Source organism: Amblyomma mixtum, chromosome 1 (assembly GCF_055824585.1).
Source record: "Amblyomma mixtum isolate Tamu chromosome 1, ASM5582458v1, whole genome shotgun sequence".
Lineage (NCBI taxonomy): Eukaryota > Metazoa > Arthropoda > Arachnida > Ixodida > Ixodidae > Amblyomma > Amblyomma mixtum.
This window is the reverse complement of record NC_143012.1, coordinates 324658166-324685561: the sequence shown is the minus strand read 5'-3', so window position 1 is coordinate 324685561 and position 27396 is coordinate 324658166. Positions and strand designations below refer to the sequence as shown.

General features: G+C 53.1%; 1 protein-coding gene across 4 annotated transcripts in view; it reads right to left on the bottom strand.

Annotated features, from left to right (window-relative positions):
* LOC149372774 (uncharacterized) overlaps positions 1 to 27396 on the bottom strand; it is a 126709-nt gene that overhangs the window by 8528 nt on the left and 90785 nt on the right. For all 4 annotated transcript variants that reach the window (XM_089587320.1, XM_089587309.1, XM_089587289.1 and 1 more), the window contains 3 exons: positions 17766 to 18057; positions 17154 to 17279; positions 15507 to 16664 (listed from right to left, as the gene is read on the bottom strand). In XM_089587320.1, the coding sequence (XP_089443446.1) occupies positions 16223 to 16664; positions 17154 to 17279; positions 17766 to 18057 (860 nt within the window). In that variant the 3' untranslated portion in view covers positions 15507 to 16222. The remainder of the gene's footprint in view (positions 1 to 15506; positions 16665 to 17153; positions 17280 to 17765; positions 18058 to 27396) is intronic.

Below are 27396 nucleotides of genomic sequence, written 5' to 3'. Positions count from 1 at the left end.
TAGGTATGACCGAAGCGTTGGTTTTTTATGCTGTTGTTCCTCTTAAGCACGCGCAGGTCTCGAAAAAGCGCCTTTTATTACACTTAAGCCTTGATCACCAGCTCTATGAGCGCCACACCTGAATTAGGCTCTCCTGTGCGCAAATCTCATGAATCGCTAAATGAAGATTCGTTAAAGCTACGAGAATTAAAGGATAAGTACTCCCAATCACGAATCAGACAATCCGTGTTCAGTAAAAAGGAAGAAGGAAAACAGCAAGAATGTTGGGCGTATTCCAGACAAAGGAACGACAGCCGAGAAACGTGCTCGCTTTGCTCTCGAAATACACGGATAATGTCTTGGCAACTAATGATGAAACACTTCATCGCTTTATATAAATCAGTGCCTTTAATGGTCGGTACATCTGTTACGGCTGCCTAAGAAAGCAGAATTTGGTAACACACGGGTTCGAGAGTAACATGAGCGCGTTCCGTTACGTGCTTCTTTGTTACCGCTGACGATAAAAAGTTCGTGCTTCGCAGCGAACACTGCGGAAAATTGAACTGAGTCGCAAACGTCGCCTGCCTCTCTCCCATCATTTCTCGCCGTTTTAGAGATCCAGCAACAGCGATATAATAGATGGAGTTTAAAACGAGGTCGCTCACCGACCATGGTCTCGTCATTCTCGTCAACGTACAAGACCACATTCGAAGCCGACCGCAGAGCGAAATCTGATTTCACGTCTGTAATTGACGATTTCCCTTCAGCGCAGGAAATTTCGACTAGCAGGTGAAGGAAGAAAAGCGCTCGCGGTTAGGATAAGAATAAAAATGGCTGTGGCTTAGCTTGGTTAAGCCCGGTAATTGCGAAAGCAATATCCGTAGCTACGCCATGGTTCAGCTGCTAGTGTAGCTGGTGGCGGTGCTTGTGTTTAGACTTGTGGTGATGCATCGGTTATACAATCCAATCCAATCCAATCCAATCCAATCCATTCCATTCCATTCCAATCCAGTATGCTAATTTGGTAGCTACCGGCCTCGCTACGCGACGGGCTGAAAGTGCAACTAGTATTGCTTTCGCAATAAAAGCAAAGTCAACAAAGAAGCCCCCCTGCCCCTTTCCCCCCCATCCCATTCATACAGACTCCTAGCATGCACAGTCCCTCATGGGAGCGCGATCCGCGTCCCTAGCTCCGTGTAAGAGGGTCATTAGAGCACTCTAGCGCGAACAGGTTAGTTTTGCAGCGGCCGCGTTCTTCGCAATCATGACGACGATTCCGAGGAAGAAAGGGTAGAAGAAGAATCCGGGACTTCGCGTTTCGCTTCCTCCGAGACAGCGGCCGTGTAGCATCACCGGCACGCGCCCAGCAATCAAGCAAACCAAGCTGGCGTCCGAAGGGAGAACAGCAGCGAGAGAGGGAGCCAGGCATGCTTCGGAGCTTCTCCTTTCGCGGCTGGCTGGCCGGCGTCCAATGGAGGCGCGGCAAGTGGCAATCAGTCGCCGAGTGACCAGAGCCTCGCCCGGAGCGACCGCAGATTAACTGGGCCTCTATCTTATTTCACGTGCGAGCGAGCCCCCGGCGGCAGCGGCGGCCGCCGCTTGATTGGATTGGCTGCCGAGACCGCGGAACGCCAATCAAACGCCGCTAATTAAAGTTCAGTCGCGGAAAGGAAAGCACAACAAAAGGAGAAGCGAGCGGCGGCGAAGCGCAGCTCTGCAGGCCCGCCAGCCGAGGGGTGGAAACGAGCACCCCGCGCGGCGAGCGCGAGCAAATTGGACTGGGAACTTTTTTGGACGGACCGGGGAATTGCATCGCAGATTGGACTCGCTGCCTCGCCTCCCCCACCTCACTCCTTCTCTCCGCTGCTGTCCTCTTCCCTTTCCACTTTAGCACTCCCTCCTCCTCCTCCTCCTCCTCCTCCTCCTAGTCTCGCTTCCTCTCTCTACGAGAGCAGTGTGGAACGCCACTTTTGTTTTCCTCGAACTGAGTATCGCTAGAACTGTGTTCTCACCGTCGAACTACTTCATCTGCAGTCATTTGAACTCCGTTCTCTCCCCGGTCTTCAATCCAACTCCCCATTTCCTCTCTCTTCTCTACATCTCAACCTTCATCTCCGGAGTTGTACACTTCTCTAAATTCGACTCCCATTTCTTCTCTCTGTCGACTTCAACGACTCGCAAAGCGACTGAGTTAACTGGCTGCGTGCAAGCTCGTGCAAGTGTGAAGACGTAATTACAGACACATAAGTAGGTTGCCACAGGTGGCTATTGCGAGTCTGCTGCGCATGTTTGTGTAAATGCGAATATAAGTCCAAGCTTCACCACTGTATACTATATGCTACATGTTCCGCACATCGCTTTCTGTCGAATACGGCCTGTATAGCCGTCACAGTTGTGACCGTTGTGATGGATTAGCTCTTGGAACAAAAAGTACGACAATTTATTATCCTCCTTTCAAGAATAGCACGGAATAACCCAGTAGGTACTCATCTCGCCGCAATAACAGGTTAGTGCTAAAAGTGCGTCAGAAAAAAATGCGTTCGTTTCATTCCAACTTCAAAGTAAGGATCGTGATTTTCATTAAAGACAACGACCTAACAGGAAACAGCTCGAAAAGTGAGCCGACACTTCTCATCGCAGATGACGACGAGGAGAAAAGCTAAAAAGAGAACGAAAACTAAAAAAAAGAAAACCGAACACCGTGCGCTCGTTCTTTGCCGTTTCGTCATCACGCCAGCTAACGGTTTCTACTCGACCTCATTACCGGACGGCGCGCGCAGAGAAGGGCCCGGTAATTGCTCTCTTTGTTAGCACTCCAGATCTCACGAGAAGCCGAACATACAAAGCGACGCGGCGGGAAATGAAGGGAACGAGAGAGGTAGAGGGAGAAAATAAAAGGTCAGACTCAACGCGTAATGCCTCGTCCTCCTCTACACTACGGGGCTTGGTACCTCGGACACACGCCAGGCTAGCTAGCCTTCGTATCACTGTTTTCTGGCCCACAGAGAGACAGCAAGAGAAAGAAATTTGGTGGAGGGGGGGGGGGGGGGGGGGACGCGGCGTTCACGGTCTGATCGTGGCCGTTCGCGCGCATGCCGCGCCGAACGCCGAAGAGAAGAGAAGGCCACCCCGCGGCAGCGAACGGAATCATCCGGATTAAGCGGAGCCTCCCCCCACCCTCGGGCAGAGCGGGCGGCCAGGGACGAGAGCATTCCAGTGCGTCCTTCTATTTCACGTCTGAGCGACCGACCAAAGACGCGCGCGCCGCACCCGCTGATTGGATTCCTGGCGCGGCAACACCGTCGGCAGCGCCCGAGCGAGTGAGCGCGCCGTTTTCGCGGGAGCCATTCTTCTCTCGTCGCGCACGGCGCTAATTAAACAGCTTGCACCCCTCTGCTCGCCACCTCCGCCGAGCCGCCGCCGATCACACGCCGCTGCTGCCTCCCTCCCACCGACATCTCTTCCCGGAGGAGCTGCTGCTGCTGCTTCTGTTGCTGCCGCTGCTACCGCGGCCTATCACAACTACTACGCTTCGTTCTCGAAAGATCAACACCGTGGCCAGTGGCTGTTTATATCGAACGCCGGCGGGACGACAGGGGCCTCTCTCATCCCAACGCTCGACTGGCACTACGAGACGCTAGTGCGCTGAGGAGAAGCCCACTTGGCGCGCGGCGAGATGGCCATAGCCCGCCCAAAATGTTCGCGCACGATAGGGATGGCCGCCACTGCATTACGCATGTAGTACCAAAGCGGCTTCGCCCTTTTCTTGCCCGCGTTTTCTCATTCGCGCTCGCGCCCATCCTGAGCCAGTTCAGCGTGGCACATCCTGCGCAGTTACGGGAGCCGTTCGTCACTTTTGCCGTGCTGAAGGAGAAGCACGCGAAATGAAACGGCAGGGAAGAGTCGCGGGAGTGCGGGTTGTGGGGAGGTAGCAGGCGCCGTTGCTGCCCATCGCGCGAGGCGGCAGCGTGCCTCGTTCCAACGACAAGCGACGATTTATGGGCGCGATACATATTAATTTGGCCGCTCCGGCGGATATATGAGCTCTCGCGACCGGGATTACAGCTCTCGGAGAGATTGGTATTGCTCTCTCAGCCCTGGGCTTTGCGGTGGGGACGGGAGGGAGGAGGTCGGCGGCGTCCACCGAGCGTGCCGCTTGCAGCGCGAAGAGCCGAGGAGAGAGCGGCCCAAGCCGACAGCAGCGCCACTATACGTTGTAGGCCCGCGGTTCCTTGCCTTTTCGCATTGGCGTCGAGTGGCGGTGACCGTAATTTATTGCGGCCTCCCAAGCTGTTAGCACCGTGGATGGGCCTTCTCCCCTATCCAATCCCCCTCCTTGCGTGGCCCGTACCGCCCATGACGGCCCACAGGTATAACGAACCCCTTTCGCGGCGGCGACTTGCGTCGACGGTATTACTGCTGCCCGCCGCGTCTCTTCTTCCGGGAATCGCTGTTTCGGCGAGGAACTGGATCGCTGACTCACTCGGTTAGTGGGATATCTGCGGAGGCCACTGACGGATGAGCGAGAACTGCGCCTCGAAGTATAGGCGATATAAGGCGGTACGGACAGCGCTTGATGAGATGGATCCTGCCTTTTTGCTGCTGACGCATCGAAACGAGCCGGTCGCGATCCGCTCAAGTGATTGCATGCGTGCGGTATACAATGCTGCGGACAGAAATGCGGTAGAGTGAATGCCAGGGAAATGCGGAGCTGACGCAGTGCTGTTCAAGCGCGCACGAATATCCGCCAGCGAAAATGACAGGCAGCAATAAATCTGTAGAGAGTAGCTGTACTTAATTATGTTGGATTATCGTTATGATCCAACAACCACCACGTAACCAGTTTGATCTGCTACACAGCTATTCGAAGGATTACAGCGGACGATATGCTTGTGAGTTTTCAGTTTGTATGGCTAACCAATTCTTTTTTTTTTTAATTGCCACCACACTCGTTTATGAAAAATTGCGCTACTTAAGAACGTTTACGCTTCGAATGAATGTCCTGCTTCCCCGAGCTGCACTACGAGCTATATATCTATGACGGTGGATGTCTTCTGGTTGGATTGAAATTATTTGCGACAAGGGGTTATTTAAAATAGCCAGCACGAAGTGTCGGAGCTCGCGAGCGTTTCTGCACTTCTCTTAGATGCGGCCGCAGTGGTCAGGTATCGAACCCGAAGCCTCTGCCTAACAGAAGAACACCGCAGTTCCTCAGCCACCGAGCAGGCCACTACCAGCAAGGTGGCTGACGAAAAGTCTTGGCGCGTGTATGGTCAGTATGTACAAGAGACTTGAGATGCGTTCAAGCCATATGGGACGTCCACGCCATCTCAACTTGCCATCGCAAGCGTCTATAGCTGAAGCTCTTGTGCCTGCATAGTGGACCCCCGGGCACCGAAACTACCATCCGAACATTACTAAAATATCAAGGTGGGTACGCGGTCGTGCCATTCTTGAACGATCCAAAGCCAGATAAGGCAATGTTGTGGTCGCCAGAAAGCCAGCTCTAGAATATGACGGAAGGATAAAAGAGAAAAAAAAAACTGAAGCAGATAATAAAAGCTGGGTCGCGAGTTCTGCGCCCCGCCATGCCGGTAGAAATCGCACTCGCCCATCTTGATAGATTTGACGGCCGCAGCTATAGCCATATGTAAAAGCACTCCACTCTCTGAGGGTTAAGCGCGTGTTGCGGCGCTGCCGTCGACGCAGGAAATTTCAGCGCCGGTGCTCCCTAAGCACACATCGCGCTGAGGCGGATGCGGCAAAGGGTAGAGAAGGGGCCATCGAGCACCGTCATCAGGAGTGTGCCCATCGCTCCGTCGCTGTCAGGGCCTGCCCCGCTGCTCCTAGCCGCACGCTCTTCCCTTTTCCGCGCGCCGTCGCGCTCGTTAGCGCTCGGCGCAACAGCAGGCGAACGGGACGGAGGTACCGCAATTAGGCTATCAGGGTGCAAGCATCTCCGGGCCACCCCTCGACAAGGTACACACACAACGCAGGAAGCGACGCGGCCCGCATACTGATGACTGCAGCGGCCGGTGAGCGCCGACGATAAGCCCCTGCAGGTCCCCGCGCCGCTACCAGAGAAAGCAAAGAAGAGGGTAAGGGAGAAGAGAGAGAGAGGGGATTGAAAGAGACGGGCGCGACAAGGAGAGCGCTGCTCCTTCGGGATGGGACGCGACCGGGAGATGCGGCGGCTTTTGCGCCGATGGAAGTTATGTAGCATCGCTGCGGCCTGCTCGCTGCTGCCCGGCTGTGGTACTTCTGTCGCCGTGGCCTCCCGTAATGCACTCCGTAGAAGGCCCAGAAGGAAAAAAGAAGGAAGGAGAGAGAAAGCCGGAGGCGCGTTGAGTGAGAGAGACGCCACGCAGCAGCAGCATATAGACGCTCTTGTTTGAGCTCCCATAATGGATTCCATTAGAAGCCTTTCCGGTCCGCGTTGCCTGCTGCTACACGCGGAGCAACTTTGAAAAAAAAAAAGGTGGGCAACCAAGCAAGACAGAAATGTGCAGGCAAGTAGGGAAGGCAGCGGCGAACACTCGGCCCGTAAGAAGCGTAGCTGCTTCACCTCCCCCGCCGCCTCTCTTCGCCTCTTTCTCCTAATGTATAAAGAGATATACAGGCGGCGTCCGCCGCTATACCTTTCAAGTTAATGGGTGCGCGCGCGCGCGCGCGTGTGTGCCGCGCGGTGTCCCGCTAAGGGCGCGAGCGAGGACAACTTCCTCCGGGCCGCTGCTGCGGGCGCAGGAAACAAAGCTTTCAGCCGCCGCTGGCAGCATTTCCTGGCGCCCGCCATCGCCGCCGCCGCGAAGAAGCCCATTGCGCGCCGCACTGCTCTTTGGCGCCGGGCACCCTCTTTCCCACTCTGAAGGCCCGCTGTCCGCCGATGTACAGCGCATTCTCGGACCGGACGACCAGCTAAATATAAAAAAAAGTAACTCGGATGTCGTCCCCGGCTTCGCTTCCTTCCTGGCTCCTCGCACTGCAGCTTCAGTGGAAGCGCGGCATACACGCGTTGCTTTTAGACGAAGAGGCAACGCCGCTGCCTCCGCCGCCGAGCGGCCGCTCCCTCGCTTTCTTCGCGTATATGATCTCTCCAGTACATAGTACAGACAGCTACCACTATAGTATATGGAGCAACGTGTGCGGCAACATCATCTCTTGCGGAGCAGAGGAAGTTCTTGGAGAGGAGCCATAATCCGTTCAAAAGGAAAGCCGCTTGCAGCGCGGACAGCGAGGGTCGCGTGAAGCAACTCAAAAACTGCACGCATTAAGACACGCTGAGAAAAGAGAGGAAGGCGGAGGATATCACGGATGAAGTCAATGACTTCCGAGTAGAAATCTACAGCAAAAAAATATTTCTCAATTGAAGAAAGCCTTTTTTTATGGGTGGCTCTATAGCAGTGCCCCCCGCTGCAAACAGTCCTGAATGCGCACATATTGAGCCATGGCACTGTGACACTGAAAAGAAGTACGTGTACCTCAAGGCTATAGACTTATTCCTAATTGGTTTGTCGTGTATCTTGTTGCTCGACTGTAATATAAAAAGGCGTTTCGGTGACACCATGCGGTTGCTGGAAGTGCCGCATTGCTTTCAAGGTCAGGTCTTACGACATCCGCGCAAATGAAGTGTCTTTTGCGAACCTTGCACCACTTTACTGACGTCTGTTCGGTGAAGTGATGCAACTGCCGCCAGTATCAGGACGCAGAGAATGCGGCCAATCAGTTACTGTAGCCTGAGTTATATACGCTTGCGTCGTTTGGCTTGAAAAAGTCACACTAGCGCACGCAACAAACACACTGCTGTGCATAGTTTCGACGACGACAGATGGCCGCCGTGTCCTTAAGCCCTGATTATATATTCGCATTTTGCAATGAAAGGAAGAAAGAGAACTATATAGACTGAACGATTTTTCAAGCTGTTTTAGCTTGGAGTGCTATTGCTTCCAAAACAGAGGTACCAGAGAATCGGAGATTGAGTTTGTACGTCGTACCAAGGGCCGTTACGCCACCTTCTTAGTCGCAAACTAAATTCTCGTCAGGGCGGCCAATCCAGCTCACAGTTCTAGGGTGGTATTCTCCCGGTGTCGCCTTTTGCGACATGTCGCAGTCGCACTTCGCTGATTGGCTCGAGCCGCGGTGACGGCGGCGTGACAACACGGATCCGCCTTCCTGCTACGTCGTCGTGACGTCGCCCCAATTTACTACGCTTAGTCGAACAACGGAATGCGCTGAAGCGATTCGCGCGGGCGACGGGCTACCGTTAGCGTACGAACGCAATCGGCAGTTGCGGCTTTTGCGCCCTTGGCGTGAAAACATGGCGACGTCCTTTCAAGCGAGAGCCGCCCGCTTCAGCCAATTCAGCAGTCCTTGCGATTCCGGTCGGCATGTTTACCGGCAACTACTGGTGTTGTTACTTTTCGCTATGACTTACCTTGCTTCGACGATAAAGTTTAAGCTGCAATTCAGCCTAGTTTTTTAGATACGCTCTCGATTCTGGAGCGCGCAAGCCTAATGGGACCTCCAGCTACACTGCTACCGTCTGCAACTGCCCGAAACGCAGCCGAAACCTAGCACAACCGTCCGGAACGAAAGAAAAATAGATTTGGAGCTTTTTCGCGGTGTTTTATAGACTTAAATGAAGTAAAGCGAGTTTATATTAAATTTGCAAATGTTTTTTTTGAACATTAGACGTCATGTGATGGCAAATATTCTTGCTATAAAAGATACGAATCTACTGCTGCTAATGAATCAGCAGTGGTAAATTGTCGCTTCTCGGAGTGAATGAATGCACCGCAGACGAAAGTGCCGGCGGCTTTTTCCGTTTCTTCGAGCATCTGTAAGCACTTTTTTAGGCCCCGCCCATATGCGACATGTCGCAAAAGGCGACACCGGCAGAATACCACCCCTAATCTCCTGGCTCAGTGTGTCGTCCTGCGGGAATCCAGACTGCAAAAGCAAAGTGATAACTCGGCGAAGACGGAATGCGTTACGCTTCGCCGCAGTCGGAAGACAGGCTGTTGGCCGCATCCTGCCAACCTCGCGCTCCCTGCTGAGCCTCGCACAGCGGGGTCTATACGCCGCGCGTAAGAGCGGTGCCGGCACCCGGCAACTGCTGCACAGCCTTTTCGATGGCCAGTCCCGATTGCAACTTCGCGCAGCCATCGCCGGAATTGACGGGGACAAGTGGAAAGGAGAGAAGCGGACGAGGGGCAACTAACGACAGACCACGTGGATGGACGAAAGCGATTCCGAGCGTGTTCGAAAGAACATAGAGGGGAAGGAAAGGGGGAGAGGGGTAGTGCTTCTTCATCTGCGAGAGCCCGATAGCGTCGGCTTTCAGTTTCCCCAATCACGTCACATGTCCGCTTATATGGAATCGAACTGCTTTGGTAGTCGGCGCGCGTTTCGCTTCGTTAAGGGACTCTTGCTCCCACCACCGGCCCCTTCTCTCCCACCTCCTGCAGCCCACGCTGCCCGCGCACTTACAGCGACTACAGCGGAGACCTCTCGGATGGGAACGGAGTAATCGGGACTACGAAATGCGTTTCAGGCACGGTGCGCAGTGCTCTTGCTAGAAAGGCTGCATAACGCCGCCGTGGCCAGAAGGGGTGGGGGGTCTAGCTTTTTTCTCTTCTTTCTTCTTTTATCCTCCGGTTACCGGCACTCTCGTGCCGCGGGAGCCGGTACATGGCCTACAGGGCGGCCGCGAAGCGGTTGCGCGTTTCGGAGAACGATTGTATACCCGCGCCGTATAATACGGCCCCGCTCCCGTTGGCTGAATTTTAGATGAGCGTTAATGGCTTCTTTTCGTGCTATTCGTGAGAGGAGCGCAGATGGCACGGAGGAGATTTGCCAAGTGCTAATGCGTTTGCGGATTTTCTCCCATTGCTAGTGGCCTCGCCAATAAAACGCGACGGGTCGGTTACTTCGTAACAAACATATATGCATCACGCTTTATCGCATGCAAAGTAGCGGGTGGCTCTTTTCCAGTCGGAGGCATGCTTAAAGGGACCAGTTTATTCGTTCGCCTTCTTTTCTTTCTCTCTCTTTCTACGCATTGCAAGGCGGCGAAACTTAACGCGAGAGCACTATAGTCTTCCGTTGTCCTTTTCGTTCGTTCTCTCCGTCAAAAGTGACACGCCGCAATCAAAAGGATATAAGTTTGAAAGAAAACTGAAAAATATCAATAGCGAATCTAAATATACAGGCGGCTAATGAAGTATATTTTCGCATCGCTACAGGTCTTTGACTTAAATCTAAACAGGTCTTCAATTTCTCACCTGCACTGTAATGACCAACCAGACTAGCATCTTTTAGATTTTTATAGCTGTATTGAACAAATACGAAACCTGCAGTAAATATCCGCGCAAGGAACAGTCCACACGAATGGTACTATATGTTTACTAGCTCGTAAACACGGATGCAGTTACAATTTAAGAATTAACAGTGCAAAGTGAGACAAGCTAACGTCATCCCAAAGGTGTGGCACCATTCTCTGTTACCATTGCCTGCGTAATCGGCTGTTCCCTTCATTGTGCGGAACTAAGTTGCCTGAACTGATTCACTTAACCGCTACGCTCTCGTTTTTTCTTGGCTTGGCTTCATCATTCCCAATTGTCCTGAAGTTCTTATCCATAAGCTGGCCAATTGTTGCATGAAGGCAGCGACACCTTCCAGGCCGTCTACTGAGACACGTTGTACTGAATCCAGAAAACGCTTATCTTTCTTGACTGTGACGTGAAGAGGGCTGCTGTGTAGTCTACAACATGCTGTAGTTTCTGAAACTCAATCGTTTACGGGCATGTTTTCCACTTCATTGGAGATAGAGAAACAAGAATGGTGTCACAGCCTAAACCGGATTTATCGAACTCAAAGGAGATGGCGAATAGTTCGATATATCTATAATTCGATATATAAAAATTGGCGATAAATTGCTTATTTGTAACCTAGAAGCAAGACTACATTTCACCCAAGCTAGCGACGCGTTTCTTGTAGCGGCGTGCTGGCAGCGCTTGTGCTGGCAGCACACTGCTGTTTAGGCGTTGCCAGGCCTAACCTGCTTCGCATCGAAGCCACAAATGATGATGCTTTCGAACTAGCTTGCGCATATGATACGATGTCTAATCCTCGTAACTGCACGATATAAAGAGAAAAATCTGATTAAAATTAAGGTACAGCTAGCTGATTTCCGCAACACCTTCGGCAGCGAAGCACACCAGGCTAGGGCCGCCAATAGGCTTATGTTGGCTTCATCATATGACAGAGATGTGGCGTGGAAAATGAGTATAAACGACCGAAGGCCACCGAAGGCGTTAGGAGAAGCACACTCCACGTTCACGTCGTTCCGCTGTTGCTGCCAGCAATTTCCCAAGGCCACACACCCGACCCATACCCGCTTGCGAAAAGTTATCGAAGTGCGGCGTTAGGAGAAGCACCGTTTGCAGGGGCGCGGCACGTCGTTCGAAAAGTCGATTGACTGGTGAAATTGGAGTTCGATACAAAACGTCACTTTTGTATACTTTTACACAATATTTTCAACGGGGTAATCTGTGTGTTCGATATAGCCAATAATTCGAAATATCCGGGTTGGATATACCCGAGCCAGACTGTACTTTCCCGTCAGCATTAACATAGGGGCACTATAGCGCTCACTGATCCTGAACTTAGAGAAAGCACTAAATGTGTAGCTTAGACTGCCTTCAAGGATTCAGTTCACTGGACAGCACGAAAGCGTAAACAAAAACACGCCGAAAGAAAGCAAGCGTTGCTAGCTTCTCAAGAGGACTAATGCGTCTGATACCGGCGCGCTGTTACCTTTCCCGAGTCGGTCACACTTGCGAAATCCATCGCTGATCTCACATACGCAAATACACTCACTACCTCCGCCACGACATCACGCGTTCCTGGACGTCGGCGCTTCGCGGGTACCACACGCCACTAGCAGCCAGCCGAGGCTCTCACCGCGGCCAGGTTTTTAAGTGACCGTCGCAGCCAAAGTGCCCAGGCATTTCCCCTCGCAGGATTAGTCAACAGGCGAGCTTGTAATGAAGCAAAAAGTGTTCCAATGGAAAAGTAAAAAACTGATGCCAGAAAGAAGGTGGCGAAATGCAGACTTCCAGGCTACTTCAGTCCGAAGATCGAGCCCTCGCAGAAAAGAATAAAAGAAGGCAGTGGAAAGGAAGCGAAGGAGGGGGAGGGGGAAATAAGTGCGCCTCCTAACCCCCGCGATGAAAGGAGCATTCGGAAAAATGGGAAGAGGGCCAAGCGAAGCGCGTACACACACTCGCGGGAGGGCATCAGCCATAGGGACGTCGCGCTTGCTTTTATCGAGCAGCGACAGAAGCAAGAAGAGAGAGCGCGAGCGCGCTCTGCGAAAGAGATGCTTTCCTTTTCCGAGCACTTAATGCGGCGCTCTGTTGCGCGCCGGCCGCTGGCGCGAGCCCTAATGGAGGGAACGGCTCTTCCGGCGAGGTACCGACGCCGCCACCGTCGGGGAGGCTAAAAAGCCTTTTAAGTCCACTAAAAACCATCGTCGAGTTGTTTGTTCCAGCAGGCGAGCCGGCGGCGGCGAGCCTCTTCTCCCCTCCTCCTTTCTTCCCCCATCCTCCTCTCCCTCTCGGCGGCCACGCCGACGAACGAACGACGGCGACGCCGCCGACTGCGCGCCACCCGCAAAACGAGCACTGAATGGAACGAAGAGAGCGCGCAGAGAGAGACAAAAAAGAAACGCGTGCTTTTCCCTCGATCCTCATTGGTTTCTGCCGCACTTGTCCTTTTTTTTTCCTTTCCTCTCCAGTCTCCTTGTGGATGTTACCCTCGCGCACCAGTGCGCGAGCACGCGCACGCGCGCGTCGTTCCACTTAGGTAAATAAGGGAGAGTAGGGGAGTGCAGGGGCGGGCTAATGGACGGGCCTCGAGAAGCGTTTTCCGCGGGGCGCAAATGGAAGGATCGGTTGCCTTGGGATTTGCACGGCGGCGTGGCCGAGCGAGCTCTTTCTCGATCTCCCGCCGTTGGACCTTTTACTCCCCCGCCTCGCTGTCGGGGGTGGCCACCCGCCCACGTCTTCCTCTTTCCCCATATCCCCAGCAGCCATCCGTGCACCTTCTCTCACCCTTGTCCCCTTTGCCTTTTTACCTCATCGCGTTGCTTTTTACGACTGCTCTTCATCAAAATGCGTTTTCTGTTCTTTATCTTAGCTCTTTCCCTCTATCACTTTCGCGGAGCACGCACTTGGCGATGCAGCTAACGGCAGCCGGTAGTCCGTCCCTGCGGCTGCCACGAGAGCCGCGAGAGCACTTATCTGGCACTCACTAAAAGCAAATGCACGGTAAGAACAAGTCTCGCGAGGCGCTACTGATGCCCTCGACTTCGTTGCTGCTCCTCTCACATTTGCTCAGCATTCCTAATGTTCCCATTTACACTGATGTTGAAGGCGTGCGGACACCGCGCACAGTTGATACAGCGCTGCTTAAACATCGTTTGAACTTTGCTTGCTCCTTCTATAGTTCCGCATTTTTTTCTTTTTGGGATTAGGTGATGAAAACATGCGCACCTCCATGAAGTGTACAGGCGCGGCCATAAGTAAACGGAGCACGCTATTGCGTTCGAAGTGCAATCACGCTTTCTCCATCGGTAATGAAGAAGCGTTGTTTGTCTACAAGAAAGCCCACCAACCTCCTCTACCAGCATGCGCGTACCACTGCTGGAAATTTCAATTAGGTGACGCGTGAAAAATATTCGAAGACAGTTGCGTGCTCCGTTTACTTTTGTCCGCGCCTGTACCTGGCAAGACCTCGCTGGTCACTGCTCATCCTAGAGGCATTACAGCCTACAGCATTTGGGGGTGTCACCTCGTAAAGCGAAAGCCCGCTGCCATCGCATCTTTCTTTGGTTGCACAAATGCTACGCTGACTTTGAATACACCGATTAAGTTGCAAAGGTTTGGCTCATGGTTTGTGGGGGTTTAACGTCCCAAAGCGACTCCGGCTATGAGGGACGCCGCAGTGAAGGGCTCCGGAAATTTCGACCACTTGGGATTATTTAACGTGCACTGACATCGCACAGTACACAAGCCTCTAGAATTTCGCCTCCATCAAAATTCGACCGCCTCGGCCGGGATCGAACCCGCGTATTTCGGGTAAGCAGCCGAGTGCCATAAACACTGTGCCACCGCGGCGGCTTTATTAAGTTGAAAAGGCTGTAGGGCATAGTTGAGTTTGCGGGACGCCGGGCAGCGGGCCATCTGCGTATCACCCCGGGCGCCGCCGACTTGGTCCTTATCTTAACGTTGCCGTTCTTGCCGTTCTTAAACAGACAGAGCGAACGCTGGTGTCAAAGGGCTGCCGCCCCAAAAGGTAAAAGCAGCAATGGCAGCGAGGGGTGCCGGAAGGGGTCCCGTTCCGCGGACAGTGCGTACGAGTCGCGCACGCCGGCTATTGTCGGGGTTAAGTTTAATGGCTTTTCGACAGCGGCGTCGAACAGTGCGAAAGAAAGCTTCAGGGACACTTGAGGGGGAAGCTTGCGTGGGAGGCAGCTGAGTGCAATTACGAATGGTCGTGAGGCCGGATGGCGGGTAACGAGTTGTGATTACTCTGCCTCTGGCCAGAGGGATCAGATGCCACCCTGTTGTGTTTGGAGCCACAGCTGATGGAAGTGGTGCTTGCGTGCTTTTGTTTTTGTCAGCGTGTTTTTACTGTGGGTGGAAAAGCGCAAAAGCGCTATCGGCTTCTTCAAAGGCATGCGGCCCTCGCGAGCAAACAAGCTCGGGGGTACCGGCGTGTCTTTGGTCTGTTGAGTTGCAGAGAAAACGCTCTGATTGGTTGTAAGAAGCCCATCTCTCATTGGTCACTAAGTTGGTCCCCAGAATGATGGGGAACAAAAAGGGAAGACTTGGGCAGGGACTCTTGGTGGAGAGTCGGAGTCGCGAGAGACGGACAGGGTCTAGCTTTGAGCTGGCCACGTTCCGAATGACGAGGAGCCGCTACGCGTAGCGCGAGTTAAGCCGGTCAGGCAGGACAGGGTTTCGTAGGGGCGAGCTCTGGCCTGGCGCTCCCGATCGTCCTGAATGCTAGCGACCATTCTGGTCGATGTGTATAATTGTAAATAGTTGTAAATAAACCCAGCTGTACATATCTGCAAAGTTCCTCTACGTCTCATCTCCCTCCTGCAACGTGTCGCGCCTAAACGGACCCCCATCTCCACCACCACAAAAGAGGAAGACCTGAACTCGAGTCTAACTGGCATATCAGCATCTATGGAGGCAGGCAGGCTCAGTACGCTTGGAACGCTCGAGGGTTCGTGACCCGGGCACTCGTCCAGAAATCAAAGCAAACTAACCAATGCGGTAAACTGAATGAGTAAGCAATGATTAGTATTTAGCAGCACTACAAAGACCCTAACTAGCGCATGACCTGTCGTTTTCATGGCTCTGCCCGGGTCTGTGTCGTGTAGCTAAAGGCAGACAAATGAAATTGCGCAACAACATAACAGGGAAAAAAAAATCAGTAGGCCTGAAAAGAGAACCCACCATTCACATTGGAAGAACAGTGGTCGACCTCACGTCCCACTGAGAAGAAGCGGCGCACTGTCCCTTTTCATTCCAGAGTCCATCAGTCTGTTCGGCTCTCACGCTCAACTTGAGGAAGCGAAGGGTAGAACCACTGGCGACGAGAACGCACTGGTCCGGCACCGCAGAGCACTCGCGGACGAGATGCCATCGAGATCACGACGGAAAAGCAACAGCAGGAGCAGCAACACATGGCACGCCGTGTCACCAGGGTGCCGCAAATGACTCGCGCCACCGGAAAACAAGTTTTACACACGCGCAAACACACCCAGGTCCAACCGACAGCAAAGTTCTCACGCGACCGTCCATGAAGGCAACGGGGAGACATCTACTGGACGCCACAAGACAGAACGTCTTAATCTTCTCATTTTTCGTTTCGGAGCTTATTAGAATCACATTCGTTTCTTGGTTCTCCTTTTTTTATTCTTCGCATCTTGGCCGCGGAAATAAAATGGCCCTCGCCTTGAGGCTCATTGGTCGGCCGTGTGTTAAACGTTTTCTTGCCGTGACGTCCGTTCAAAACTCCCTACAAGCACTTCAAGCGTACAGAAAGTTTGCGGATGCGCGTGGCCACAGAGTAAAGTCCAAGCTGTGGCTGCACATTAGCTCAAGTCTTGCTTGCAGGCGAGGGCGGCGGGTCCGGCGTGGTGCCGACCGCGGCCGCCTTTGTCCCTGGGTCACTTGCCGTCACTGAGCATGGAGTCGGGGCTGCCGTAGCCACTGGACGCGTCGTCCTGTACGGGAAGGTTGTCTAGCGTGTGTCTCTTGAGTCGCTGCAGGCTGTTGGCGTTGCTGCTGTTGCTGTTTGGGCCGCCAGCGCTACCGGGAGGTGTGCCGACGGGCGGGTGACCGGAGTTGTTTGTCGTCGCGCCGGTCGCACCGCTATTGCTGTTGCTGCCCGGGTTGTTCCCTTGGTGGTTACCGACACCGCCGCCAGCTCCGCCACCCGCACCGGGAGTGGATGCGTTGTTGGCATTCTGCTGCTGTTGCTGTTGCTGCTGCTGGTTGTTGGGGTTGTGGCCCGGGAACGGGACGTTCTGGAAGGACAGCCTCTCGTCGTAGTCGTACTCGCACAGGATCTTGTTGTCGAACAAGTAGAAGCGGTCACCCACGCAAAACCTGCGTATTGGAAAAGGGAGAGCAGAAAGGAGAAAGCGGACGGTCTTAGATGATGAAAAAAAGATGCACTCTTTCCCTATTTCATGAAAAAACGCTACGGACATGCGAAAATTCCGTAAAGCCTTGACTGAAGATGTCATGCAAATTTCGCAGTAATGGGTAGACCTTTTCGCTGCTGTGCCTTCATTACACCCACCAGGCCTTCTCCCAAGTAACGAAGTACTTCAAGACTCGTTCCTTCCAAGTGGACGAACAGGACAAATTCCACGAACTCACACATCTAATCGTGCTGACATTTGTCTCTTCATGTGGCTGATATCGTACTGGACTTAGGTATGCAGTATATCAATAGGGCGCTAATGAGACCCTTCGCTCCATCACCCTTATTTAGGAATTCGCCATGGTGACACTTTTCTTTCGCCACCTTTATTCACTTGTATCATGCTGAGCAGCTGGCCAGATTAGGCTCCCGTTACCGCGATAACGTACCTGTGATTGCAGTGCTGGCAGGCGAAGCACTCCAAGTGGTAGACGTTTCCGCGGGCCCTCATGACCATCTCAAAGGCCGGTATCGTTTTGTTGCACGCCGAGCAGAGACCCGTAGTGCCGAAGAGCCTGCAGGACACGCAGTACTTTTCCTTCAATGACATGTTCCTATTGGCGCACATAGCCATATCTCATAATCATAGCATGTGCACGGTAGCTTCTTTTCGACTTGGCTGCGCAGTGTGTTCTTGTTATGGATACCGCATTATGAAAAGGCAAAGAACAATATGGCAGAAGGTATTTTTCGTCGACACAAGGTGTGGTCATATAGAACCATTTTCCAACAACATCGCCTTAGAAAAGCCTAGCACCATGTCAGGGAAAAGTTTGTTCCGACTGTATCCCCGGTCGGTAGCCGGCGGCACTGGGGATCGAACCCCGTACTTCCCGCATACGAGGCGGATGCTGAAATGCTGCAGTTCACGGGGCACATCTAATGCGTGTCACTTGTACCCCCGTGTCGCATACAACCAAGCAAACCCTAGTTGGTCTAGGGTAGCCCGCAGTACGAGCCGACAAACGAAGAGACATACAGGCCTCTCGAAGACCGCTTACCTGAGGTAGTCCCTCTTGCAGAGTATGAGGTTGGCCTTGGTGAAGAGCGTGGAGCCCACCTCCCCGAGGCGGCAGTCGCAGCAGGCGCACTTGAGGCAGTCCTCGTGCCACAGCTGGTCCAGCGCCTTGAGCAGGAACCGCTCGCGGATGGGCTTCTGGCAGCCCGCGCACTCGGGGCCCGGCAGGAGACCGGCCATGCCCAGTGGCCCTAGCCCGTTGCCACCCGGTGCCATGCTTAGAGTACCAGCCTGAACAACCCGCCTTCCGGGACCAGACTTCATATCCATGGAATCTGCGACGGGAGCATGAGAAATTGTTTGCCATGACCATGCGTTCAAAAACATCGTTCTCAGCAGAACCGCCACTGCTACGGTGCGACAAGACGCACATACAAAAAAAAAGCATTAGGATTACTGAAAGGGATAAGGAACGAAAAGCTGGGAGGTCAGACTGATAAGTTAACTACCCTGCGCTAGAGGAAAGGGAATAAAAAGAAAGTGCTCGGAGACGAGAGGAGGAAATGAAGCAAAGGCGAGAGAGCAGAGAAGACAAAAATAAATGGGCCATAATAAATGATGTCAAATGACCACACATGCAGTTTGTATAGTGATTTGCGCAGTCTGTACACGGTGCAGGTCCCGACGACATAAGGAAGAGAGAGAGAGAGAAACTTTAATGAATACAGGAGAGGTCCCGATGACATAAGATACTGCTGAAGCAGACCCATTCCTTCCTGGGCCATAGAACGGTGCGGCCACAGTACAAGTATCTACAGCTCACTGAACGATCGGTGCCCTCAGAAGAGCGTAGCACTCTAGTTCTCTGTGGTACGTTCGCAGACATCCCGTTCTTTTCTCAGCTGGGTTACATGTCATTCTCGGAGCACCTACTTTGCGCCTTCGCCCAAGGAGGCATCAGTTCCCCAGTTTTCTTACCGGCGACCTTCTTCGCAGAATGGTACACAAGGAACAAGCGCTAGTTACAGCGACTGGTGCTCGCAACAACGACATAGGTATTAAGACTGTTTTTAGAAGCTGTTGACCATATCTCTGCAAAGAATGCAAATGCCTACATCAAATGCCTACATGCGCATGTGTTTGTCTCATCTTCTTCCGTCCCGTCCGTCAGCGCTGTTTTGCCGTACCATACGACCTCAAATCATTGCCATCAGTTTTTTTAACCCCATGTAAAACAGTTTCATCGCTTGTTTAACTTTTTAAACATATTCAGATAGCCCCAGAAAAGACTCTGAGAAATGCTGAAGTCATTAGTCGCTGTGCGACAACGTTGGGTTTAGCTTCAGATTCGCTGAATATCACCTGTGACCTACTCACGAAAAGCCATAAATTTGTTAGCTGATTTGGTGAATGGGTGAAAGGACTGAGTGCAATGCAACTTTTCTAAAGGCTAACGCCAGAGATATTCTTTCTTAACATTCTTTCTCTGGCTATAGACATATTGTTAGAGGCTCTTCGCAAAAATGAAAGTTGGGAATAATCTAATAAAATATGCAAAACTAAGCAAAACAAAGCGCAGCCTTATAAGTAGAACACACTGAGCTCAAGCCAACGTAAATTGATCGCATTAACCACAACCTATCCCCATGAAGTCTTGAGCCGCAGTCTTTACGAAGCGAACGTCGTGAACATTTCACATCTGACAACGTGGGATGGTATTCGAAGCAAGTTTTTAATTCTTAAATACTTTCCATTTTTTTTTTCAACCAACCTCTCTACCATTCTTTTTGTTGTTACTTGCATGAACACACATCACTCGACTAGTGGCGAAATACACAATGTCCAAAGCCTCCACGATAACCAATACGGATGTAAAGAGGCAAGCCTTTTACTGCTCCAAGTTTTTCACTTAAGCTGAAGCAGTTCATCAGTTGTGAGCAGGCTGGCTACAATGGCGTTCCTAAGCGAACCGTCGATAGGCGTCAAAGACGCAGGTTTCTTCGTGCTATAGGGCTCCTCGCGCCTGCACAGCACGCCGAATCTCTCTGCGCTTGCACATAACCTTTCCTGGTCACGTGAAGTCTGGGATAAAGTGCCGAAGAAGAGGCTCTTTTTTCCACCTTTAGGCATAAGCTATAGAAGCTCCGGAAGGAGCGAAATAAAAAAAAAAGTAAATGCGCGTTGCGTGCGGGAGAAGATGTTCGGTATTCAGGCCCACCAACAAGCGCGACTTCTCATCTTGTCTAGCCTTTCTCGCCAACCGTGCCTGTGTCGAGCGAGTACATGTCCCGATAAAGAAATAAATGCGCAGCTCTTTCTTCAAAGACTCACACGCAGCGGGCGAGGGTAGCAGCATCAGCAGGAAGGGAGTAAGCAGGGAGGAGGGCGCTCGCCGAATGGACGACAGGTGATCGTATCTATAGTTTGAGCGGCTGCTGGCTTAGGCTGCGAAAGAGGACACTCTAGGCCGGTGGCGGCGGCAGAGCCCGGGCACACACACAGCGCACTAAACACGGCGACCACGCGCAAGCGCTCGTGAGCGAACCCGGCTCGATAAAGACGCGACAGCCATTTCCTATCGGGCCGTTTAAATGCCTCTTTCGAAAAAGGGACTAAGCCCCACTCCCCCCTCCCTCCGCGCTGTTCCCTTCTTTTGTGCCGTCGACATCGTGGATGGTCGTCGTCTTTTTCGCCGCCGCCGCCTCTGTTCGTGCCGGCAACGAGAATGGACTGCTGATGTGGTTCCAACAAATTTCCTGTCCTTCGAGGCCTTTATTTCCGCACCGTTCAGACGCGCCCAGCCTGCCAAGTGGCCCCCGGCATCACTCGGGGTTCGCGTGTTTCCCTACGCTCTCTACACGCCCGATCAAAAGGCGCAACAAAAAGAAAACAAGAGAACACAGAAGAGTCGGCAAAGTATGGAACAAGCACAGAGGAAGACCCATGGGCATTTGCAAGATGCAAGCGAGAAAGAAACCCCGAGGAGCACGATGGCTTCAGTGAAGGTAGGAGAGGGAGGCTTTTCATCGAACGTTGGCAAATGTTCCCTGTCCAGGCGATAGACGCTTATAAGCCGGAGATCACTTTCTGCCTCTCTCTTTTTTGCTGCTTCAGCCCTTTTTTTCTTTTTGTTTATGTGTGTCTCGCCTTCCTTCGGAAAACGCGTGTGGCCGTCGGCGAGCAGCCTTTGGGGCCGCTGCCGGTACAGGAAGCGAGGCTTCTTCTGCCGGTCCCCTCAGTCCGATCTTGTAATTCAGCGCTGCTCTCGAAAGAGCGCGATAGGTTGAGATCCTAAAGTGCACCGCCGCAGCACCATCTCAAAAGAGGAGCGCAATCGAAAGGCTTCGACGCCGTCACTGCCTTTCGCGCCCACACCGGTGTTATCTTAGTGCTAGAGACACCCGATAAGAGCTTCTTCCCGCACGAGAACGATGCCTACTTGCTCGTTGCTGCCATTTGACCACCTTCTCCGTTTTAGAGCATCGCCGTGATTGTTACTTGGACTCTCCTCTCTTCTATCCATCGCCAGCTCTTCGAGGTGGTGGTGGGAGACGCAGAACGAGCCGTAGAAATTCGACTCAGCAGTGGCGGCGGGCCGCAACCCGCAAGCAATCTGCGGCACATCGCGCCTTCTCCGCGTCACCACCCTCCCCCTATTCCTTCTTCTCTCCCCCACCACGCTCGCGCAAAGCCCCGCAATTTGAGCGCTCGGCCCGCGCGGGCCCTCTTGCGATGCGGGTCATGTCCTGACCGTCTCGGCGCCGCCGCCTCTGCCACTGCCGGAGCGGCGACGACGACGGGGACGACAACGACGATGGAGCGGGGTCGTCCCTTTCGTCCTGGATCGATTCCCGCTCAGCAGCATCGCTCTGCCGGACGGAGTGCGCGCAGCAGCCGTGGGATAGCCGCCGAGCGAATCCACCCTCCGCCCCCCTCCACGCCATATCTTCGTCCGCCGTGCCGAGAAGCCCATACTAATGCGAGTCCCCCGTGTCCGCTCTGATTTGTGCCCGCCCTGTCTCGCGGCCAGCGATGAAATAAACAACAACAAAAAAGACGGGAGCGACGCTTGTTTCTCTCTAGAGCAGACCGCCCGCGTGCTGCCAGCGCTCGCTCGACTTCCGCCAGCTGTACACTCCTCCTTTTGTGGTGCTGGCTCACCGCTAGCGATGAGAGCAGGATGTCGTGGCTAGATTCGCAGTCCACGACGTCCCCGAGATGGAAATGCCCCGTCCGTCGTGAGAGCTTTGAAAGCTCGCTTGACTGAGAGCGGTACACCCATTTGCCTATTTCTTCCAGCTGATATCTCTTTTTTTTTTTCCCCCTTCATTTCGGAAGCTTTATACGTCCAGTTCGACAAAAACAAATTTTCGCCGTTAATCAGCAGCCAAGCATCTAGAAACCCGGACTTACCTTCACGACAAAATTGCGCTGTAATGAGCGGTCTCATTTGGCGAAAAACCACCTCTCTTGCTCTGCCGGTTAGCGCCACGCGATAGCCGCGACCTCAATGTATTTTCTTCGCCGTCAACGTTTAGCCGCGCAGACCGCGCATAAATGTCAAGCTGGCCCCGTAGTTTAGCTGCTCCCGTCTTTTATAATTTGGTCTTGTTCTAAAAGCCGCTACCTCCACTTTCGTAATAATCGCGATGCATCTAATCGCTCGCACGCCACGCTGGCGTACAGAAAAAAGAGCCCGCGTTGCAACTTGCCTCCTCTCCAAAAGAGCACAGACTCTCTCCCTGGAACGATCACTCGCGTTTGTCAGCGAGTGCCGATCAACGCATAGCTAAGCGGGCAATAAAATACCCGGAGGCTGCTTAAGGACCTGTCGTCGCCGATTTCATCGCCGCTGCGTCGACACGCCCTTCCAACAAGAGCGGCGTATTTAGAGGCAAAAGGGTACTGCGCGCTCTTAAAAGTAAAAGCAAGCGTATCGCCGCTTCGGAACCAACGGCGAGCAGTGCACGCTTTATTCTTGTTTATTTTTCTCTCTTTTCCGAATCGCCGTCTTGGTGCAGTGGCCGAACTAAGGCTACAGCCTATCTGCCCTCCGGTATAAGGAAGCCGTCGATAATAATCTTCAAACAAAGCGAGCAGCCTGCAGAAACGACTTGGCCTACGCACACGAGTCTTAACTTTTTTGTTTTACCGGGCGCGCTTTATAATGCCACTTTCTTCCAAAAACGGCGACCCTGCAAAATGAAAGACGCGACGGATGTTTCCCCGCTTTCTTTTTTTCCTTTTGTTGTTCTTTTTCTTCTCATCTCTTTAAGCCGCCTGTGCGGTGTTGTAGTACCGCTGTCCGCCCTAACCTGTTTGGCAGCGGTGGGAAACATCATTTACAACCTCTGCCGACGACGAGCTGAACAGCGCGACGCTAGAGAGAGCAGTGCGGCGCGATAGCGATCAAAATTTAAGACGAGACCGCCACCGCCGTGCAGCAGCCCGTTCTCAAGCGAAGATGTTCCGTACACGATGGAGGTCCTCGTTCTTTTTTACTGTTCTTACTTCGTCGCCGGACAAGAGCCGCCGATCTCGACAAGCTGGCGGACATGGCTAGTGCGGTGCTCGTAGGAAATAAAATCTCACGATATCAGGGGGGGATGCGGCCAAATGCGTTTCGACAGAAAAGAGCGGAAAGCACGAAACCGAAAAGAGAAGGTTGTGTCAAGAGTGCTTCGTATATACGGACAGGCCGTATACAGAGAGGCACTCTATCTGTTCTTGCGAAGAGTTCGGCCAAAGGAAATCGCGGAGGACCGTTGAGATATTGCATATAATGCCGCGAAAGCTCGCAAGATTAAAATGGGAGTCACGACTTGAGAGAATCAACTGGAGACATGCGTCGTGTGGCCCTTCCAGAGAAACAGCAAGCGAACAAAGTTGTCGTTCCTGGGATTAAAAAAAAAGGGGATAAAAAAAAAGAGCGTAGACAGAGAACGGAGCGAAACGAGAAGAGAAGAAAGATGAGGCCGGCACATATAACCGAAGATATTGCATTCAGCCTTTCTAGCGCAGAACGGGCATCGACACTTTCCTTGTTTTACGATTTCGCTCCGAACGTGAGCCACTTTAAAATTTACTCCGTCCCGCAGTCCACGTGCCCGTTTTCATCCGGACCCGGGCAATCCGCCGAACCCGGGGCAGGGGGAGGAGGGGGGGGGGATCGTGTCCTGTCCACCCCTCTTCCCCCTCCCTATACCTTGTCTCCACCACGCATCCCACCTTCTTCTTTCCGACAGGATTTCATTCGCAAGCTGTTCAGCTACGGCTGCTGCGGGCGCCATTTTCTTGCTGTCGCAGTGAAAAGCCACGTTGGTGCACTCTCTTTCCCTATTCTTTTTTCTGCATTTACTTATCTCGCGACACCGCAGGCATCTATCTACCCGCTCGAGAAGCGCGACGCCAGAGTCCATCTCCACCCTGCGCATTTTCGCCATCGTCGGGACAACGGGACCACCTTCCCTACTCTCCCAATCCCGCCTTTCGCGACATCACCGAAGAAGGCGCATCCACTACCACCCTCCTCACCTCTTCCCCACGAACGCCCTCTCCCGTTCGTTGCATTTCGGCCCTTCCTCCGGAACCAACCCGTGTGCGTCCCCGTGGTATTGTTTGATGGCTCCGCGGACGCTACCTGCATGGAGAGCAGCTTGACTCGCGCCGGCCCATTCCAATTCCGACACCCGCCGAGATCGCTCCTCCGTCTTCCTTCCATGTCCCCCCACCGCGCCACTTTCTTGCGTATGTGAGCGTGGGTGGGCGGCATCACTGCACGTACTTCGAAAGCCTTTCGTTTTGGTCACTCCTTTTCTTTTTTTCTTTCGCAGGAAGCGAAAGTGGGATTTCCTTCTTTCCATCTCGTTTCTGTCCCCGTCTGGACGCGCACTCACTGTTTTCTTTCCATTCTGGCCGCCGCCGCCCCCGGCGTGCCAGGAGGCCCCGCCAGCACAGCTGCTCTTTCTCCTCGCGTGCCATCATCGCGGAACACAAAAACAGCGACCGCGTCCACTACCGGGACACGCACGAACGAACGCACGCACAAGTCCGTGAGGCTCCGCAATAGAGCGAGCCGCCTCAGCCAGGCCGCCACGGTCGCTCGCGCGCGATGCTGCGTAGGCCGAAATGTCCTCCTGCATTTGCCCCCCAACCGTCCTCCATTTTTTCCATCCTCGTTTCCCTCTATTTTTATTCGACGCGGAGCTCGTTCGGATTTAAGTTCCGCTCCGTCTAGCCAGCCCCTTCTTGATCACTCGCCCTCCCTCTCCCTTCCGCACACACACACATGCATTCACAAGCTCAGTGCTTGCGGCACGAGCATCCGAGAGCGCCAGAGGGGGTCACGCTGTTACTACAGCCGCGTCGCGCGTTTTCATTCCCTCTTGTCGTTCTCTCGCTCGCTGTGCTGCCTGACTGGAATACGCCGCCACGCGTTCTGCGTGCGTGCCGTCCGGGCTGCGTGTGGCCTCTCCTGTCGCGTTCCTGCTTCGTTTCCCGAGCGGCAATCGAGGTCCCTCCACCAACGCCGCCATCACTCCAACGGCGCGATGCTCAGGATTGCCTAAAGGAAAAGGACGAACGGAAATGCCGCTTCACCGACCCAGCTGCGAGCGGAATATATATACGTGACGCGCTTGTTGCTGCCCACCGGCCGGTTTCGTGAGTTATTACTCCCCAGAAGCCTTGCGCTGTCTGATCACTTGCTCCTCCTCCGCTTCTTCCTATAGGATCGATTCGTATAACGACGACCAGCGCTCGTGCTGCTCGCTCCCACTGGGACCTGACTGCCCAGTGAATTTAATCACGACGCTGTAGTCTCTGCAGGGTGCATGCGCGCCGGGTACCTCGAACGGCCGCGCGTGACATGCCGTCCCGTAGCCAACGACCGCATATATACACCTCCGCATCCTCTGGACAGGCTGGCGAATAGCGCCGCGGGAAGCCTGCGACGAGCAACTGATGTTGTGTCTCGTCTTTTCTTGCTTCTGTCTCCGCACTTGTTATTTGCATTCTACGCTGATTAAACGACGGTCACGACGTGTGAGCTAGCATTATTCCAACATAAGAACTCTGATGCGCGTCTGGGTTTTTACCCGGAGGGTAATGTACAATGACCGTCTCCGGTGCCCGTCGCAGCGTGCTCTGCGGGGGTTTTACGTCTATCACCAGGGATTCCTTAATGTGCGTTGGTATCTCAGTGTCCGCTGACGCTTTAGCGTCTAGGATACATTAGGCAGACGAGGTCCTGGTAGGGAGCAGAGCGATGTCTTGCTGAGCAGTTGAAGGCTTGGGCTGATTGATGGGATACGGGATAGTGGTCGCAACGGGACTGCGTGCACTATAATTGCATAGCGCTTAAAGGGTACCACAGACACTTTTCTTGTACATTTTGGTGCTGAATTATCCGTCATTGTTAGTTACTTATGGTCTGTTCTCCGAGCTGCGCTGCAGAGTCAAGTGAAATTGCGCACTCAGTTAACAAAAGCCATTGCTTTGCTTTCAGTGTCCATGCTTGCATGCGAAGTGACCGTGCATTATGTTCGGAGAGCCAATGTAACCTTTAAGCTCACTGCTCCCGTCCTTGCATGGCATTTGTCTGAATGGAGAGTTTGAGCATAGAGAATACTTACTAGCGCAACCGTATATAGGATTATCGGTTGCCTGCTGCACCTGCGCAGTATATCAGATGTGCTACGTATACCTGCCGCACTCCTGTCCCTGCGCGTGCGCAGCAGGCACTTACGTCTCTGCTGTGCTATAGCTTTCTATTTACGTGATAAGAACCGCTTTTCAGGAAACAATTGCAGTAATACATGCTACATTAAAAAAGAAACTACAGATCATGTTTACTACATTCGAATCCGTGCTAAAGTACGGATTTGTGGTACGTAGAAGACGACGATGGGCGGGCAGTGCCACCGGACGGAGCTGATGGAAGTTGATGAAGACGATGCTCTGCAAGGCATATATATCGCGGGTGTGTGGTGCGGTTTAACACGAGGCGTGTTCGGCTGCGGCGATAGCCTAGTAGCAATAAAGAAAAAAAGCGGCGATAGCCTAGTGGTCTCGCGCAGCGGCTTTCGAAGTTTGTTCACGCCGCCGCGGGTTGTGATTTCTTTTTCGTGCGTCTGTTTTCAATGCGGACATACATAAGCAATCGACGATTTTGTTAGGCCGGAAACTGCCAACTGAGAAGGCGCAACGCCTGCCTGCTACGGAGAAGAGGGTTGGGGGAGGAAGGGGGGATGGGAAAGTATATAAAAAGGATATAAACACGACGACAGTCAACACGCAGCAAAAACAGAGAAATAAAACAGTTCGAACGAAGTGAAGGGACAAAGAGATGCAGCGCGAGGAGGGTTACCGGTACGTCGAGTACGAATCGCCGCACGCCGGTGGAAGTTAAAATTCTGACCCCCTTCCGTAATTTTGACCCCCTGTCGAAATCACGCACTGGTTTCGTATGCTTGAAAAGTGAAAGAAACGGAAAATGAAACTGACAGACGGTGGTAATCAAGCCTGCCTAACAGCAACGGGAACCAGGGGTTATCTGAGTTCGTTTTCCCTCAGTAAAGAAAATGTTCGTCATGATCATGATGTGCAGCCGTTTCTGCTGTATTTCCTCAACGAAAGTGTAGTCTGGCATGCCACCATGTACAGAACGTCAAAAA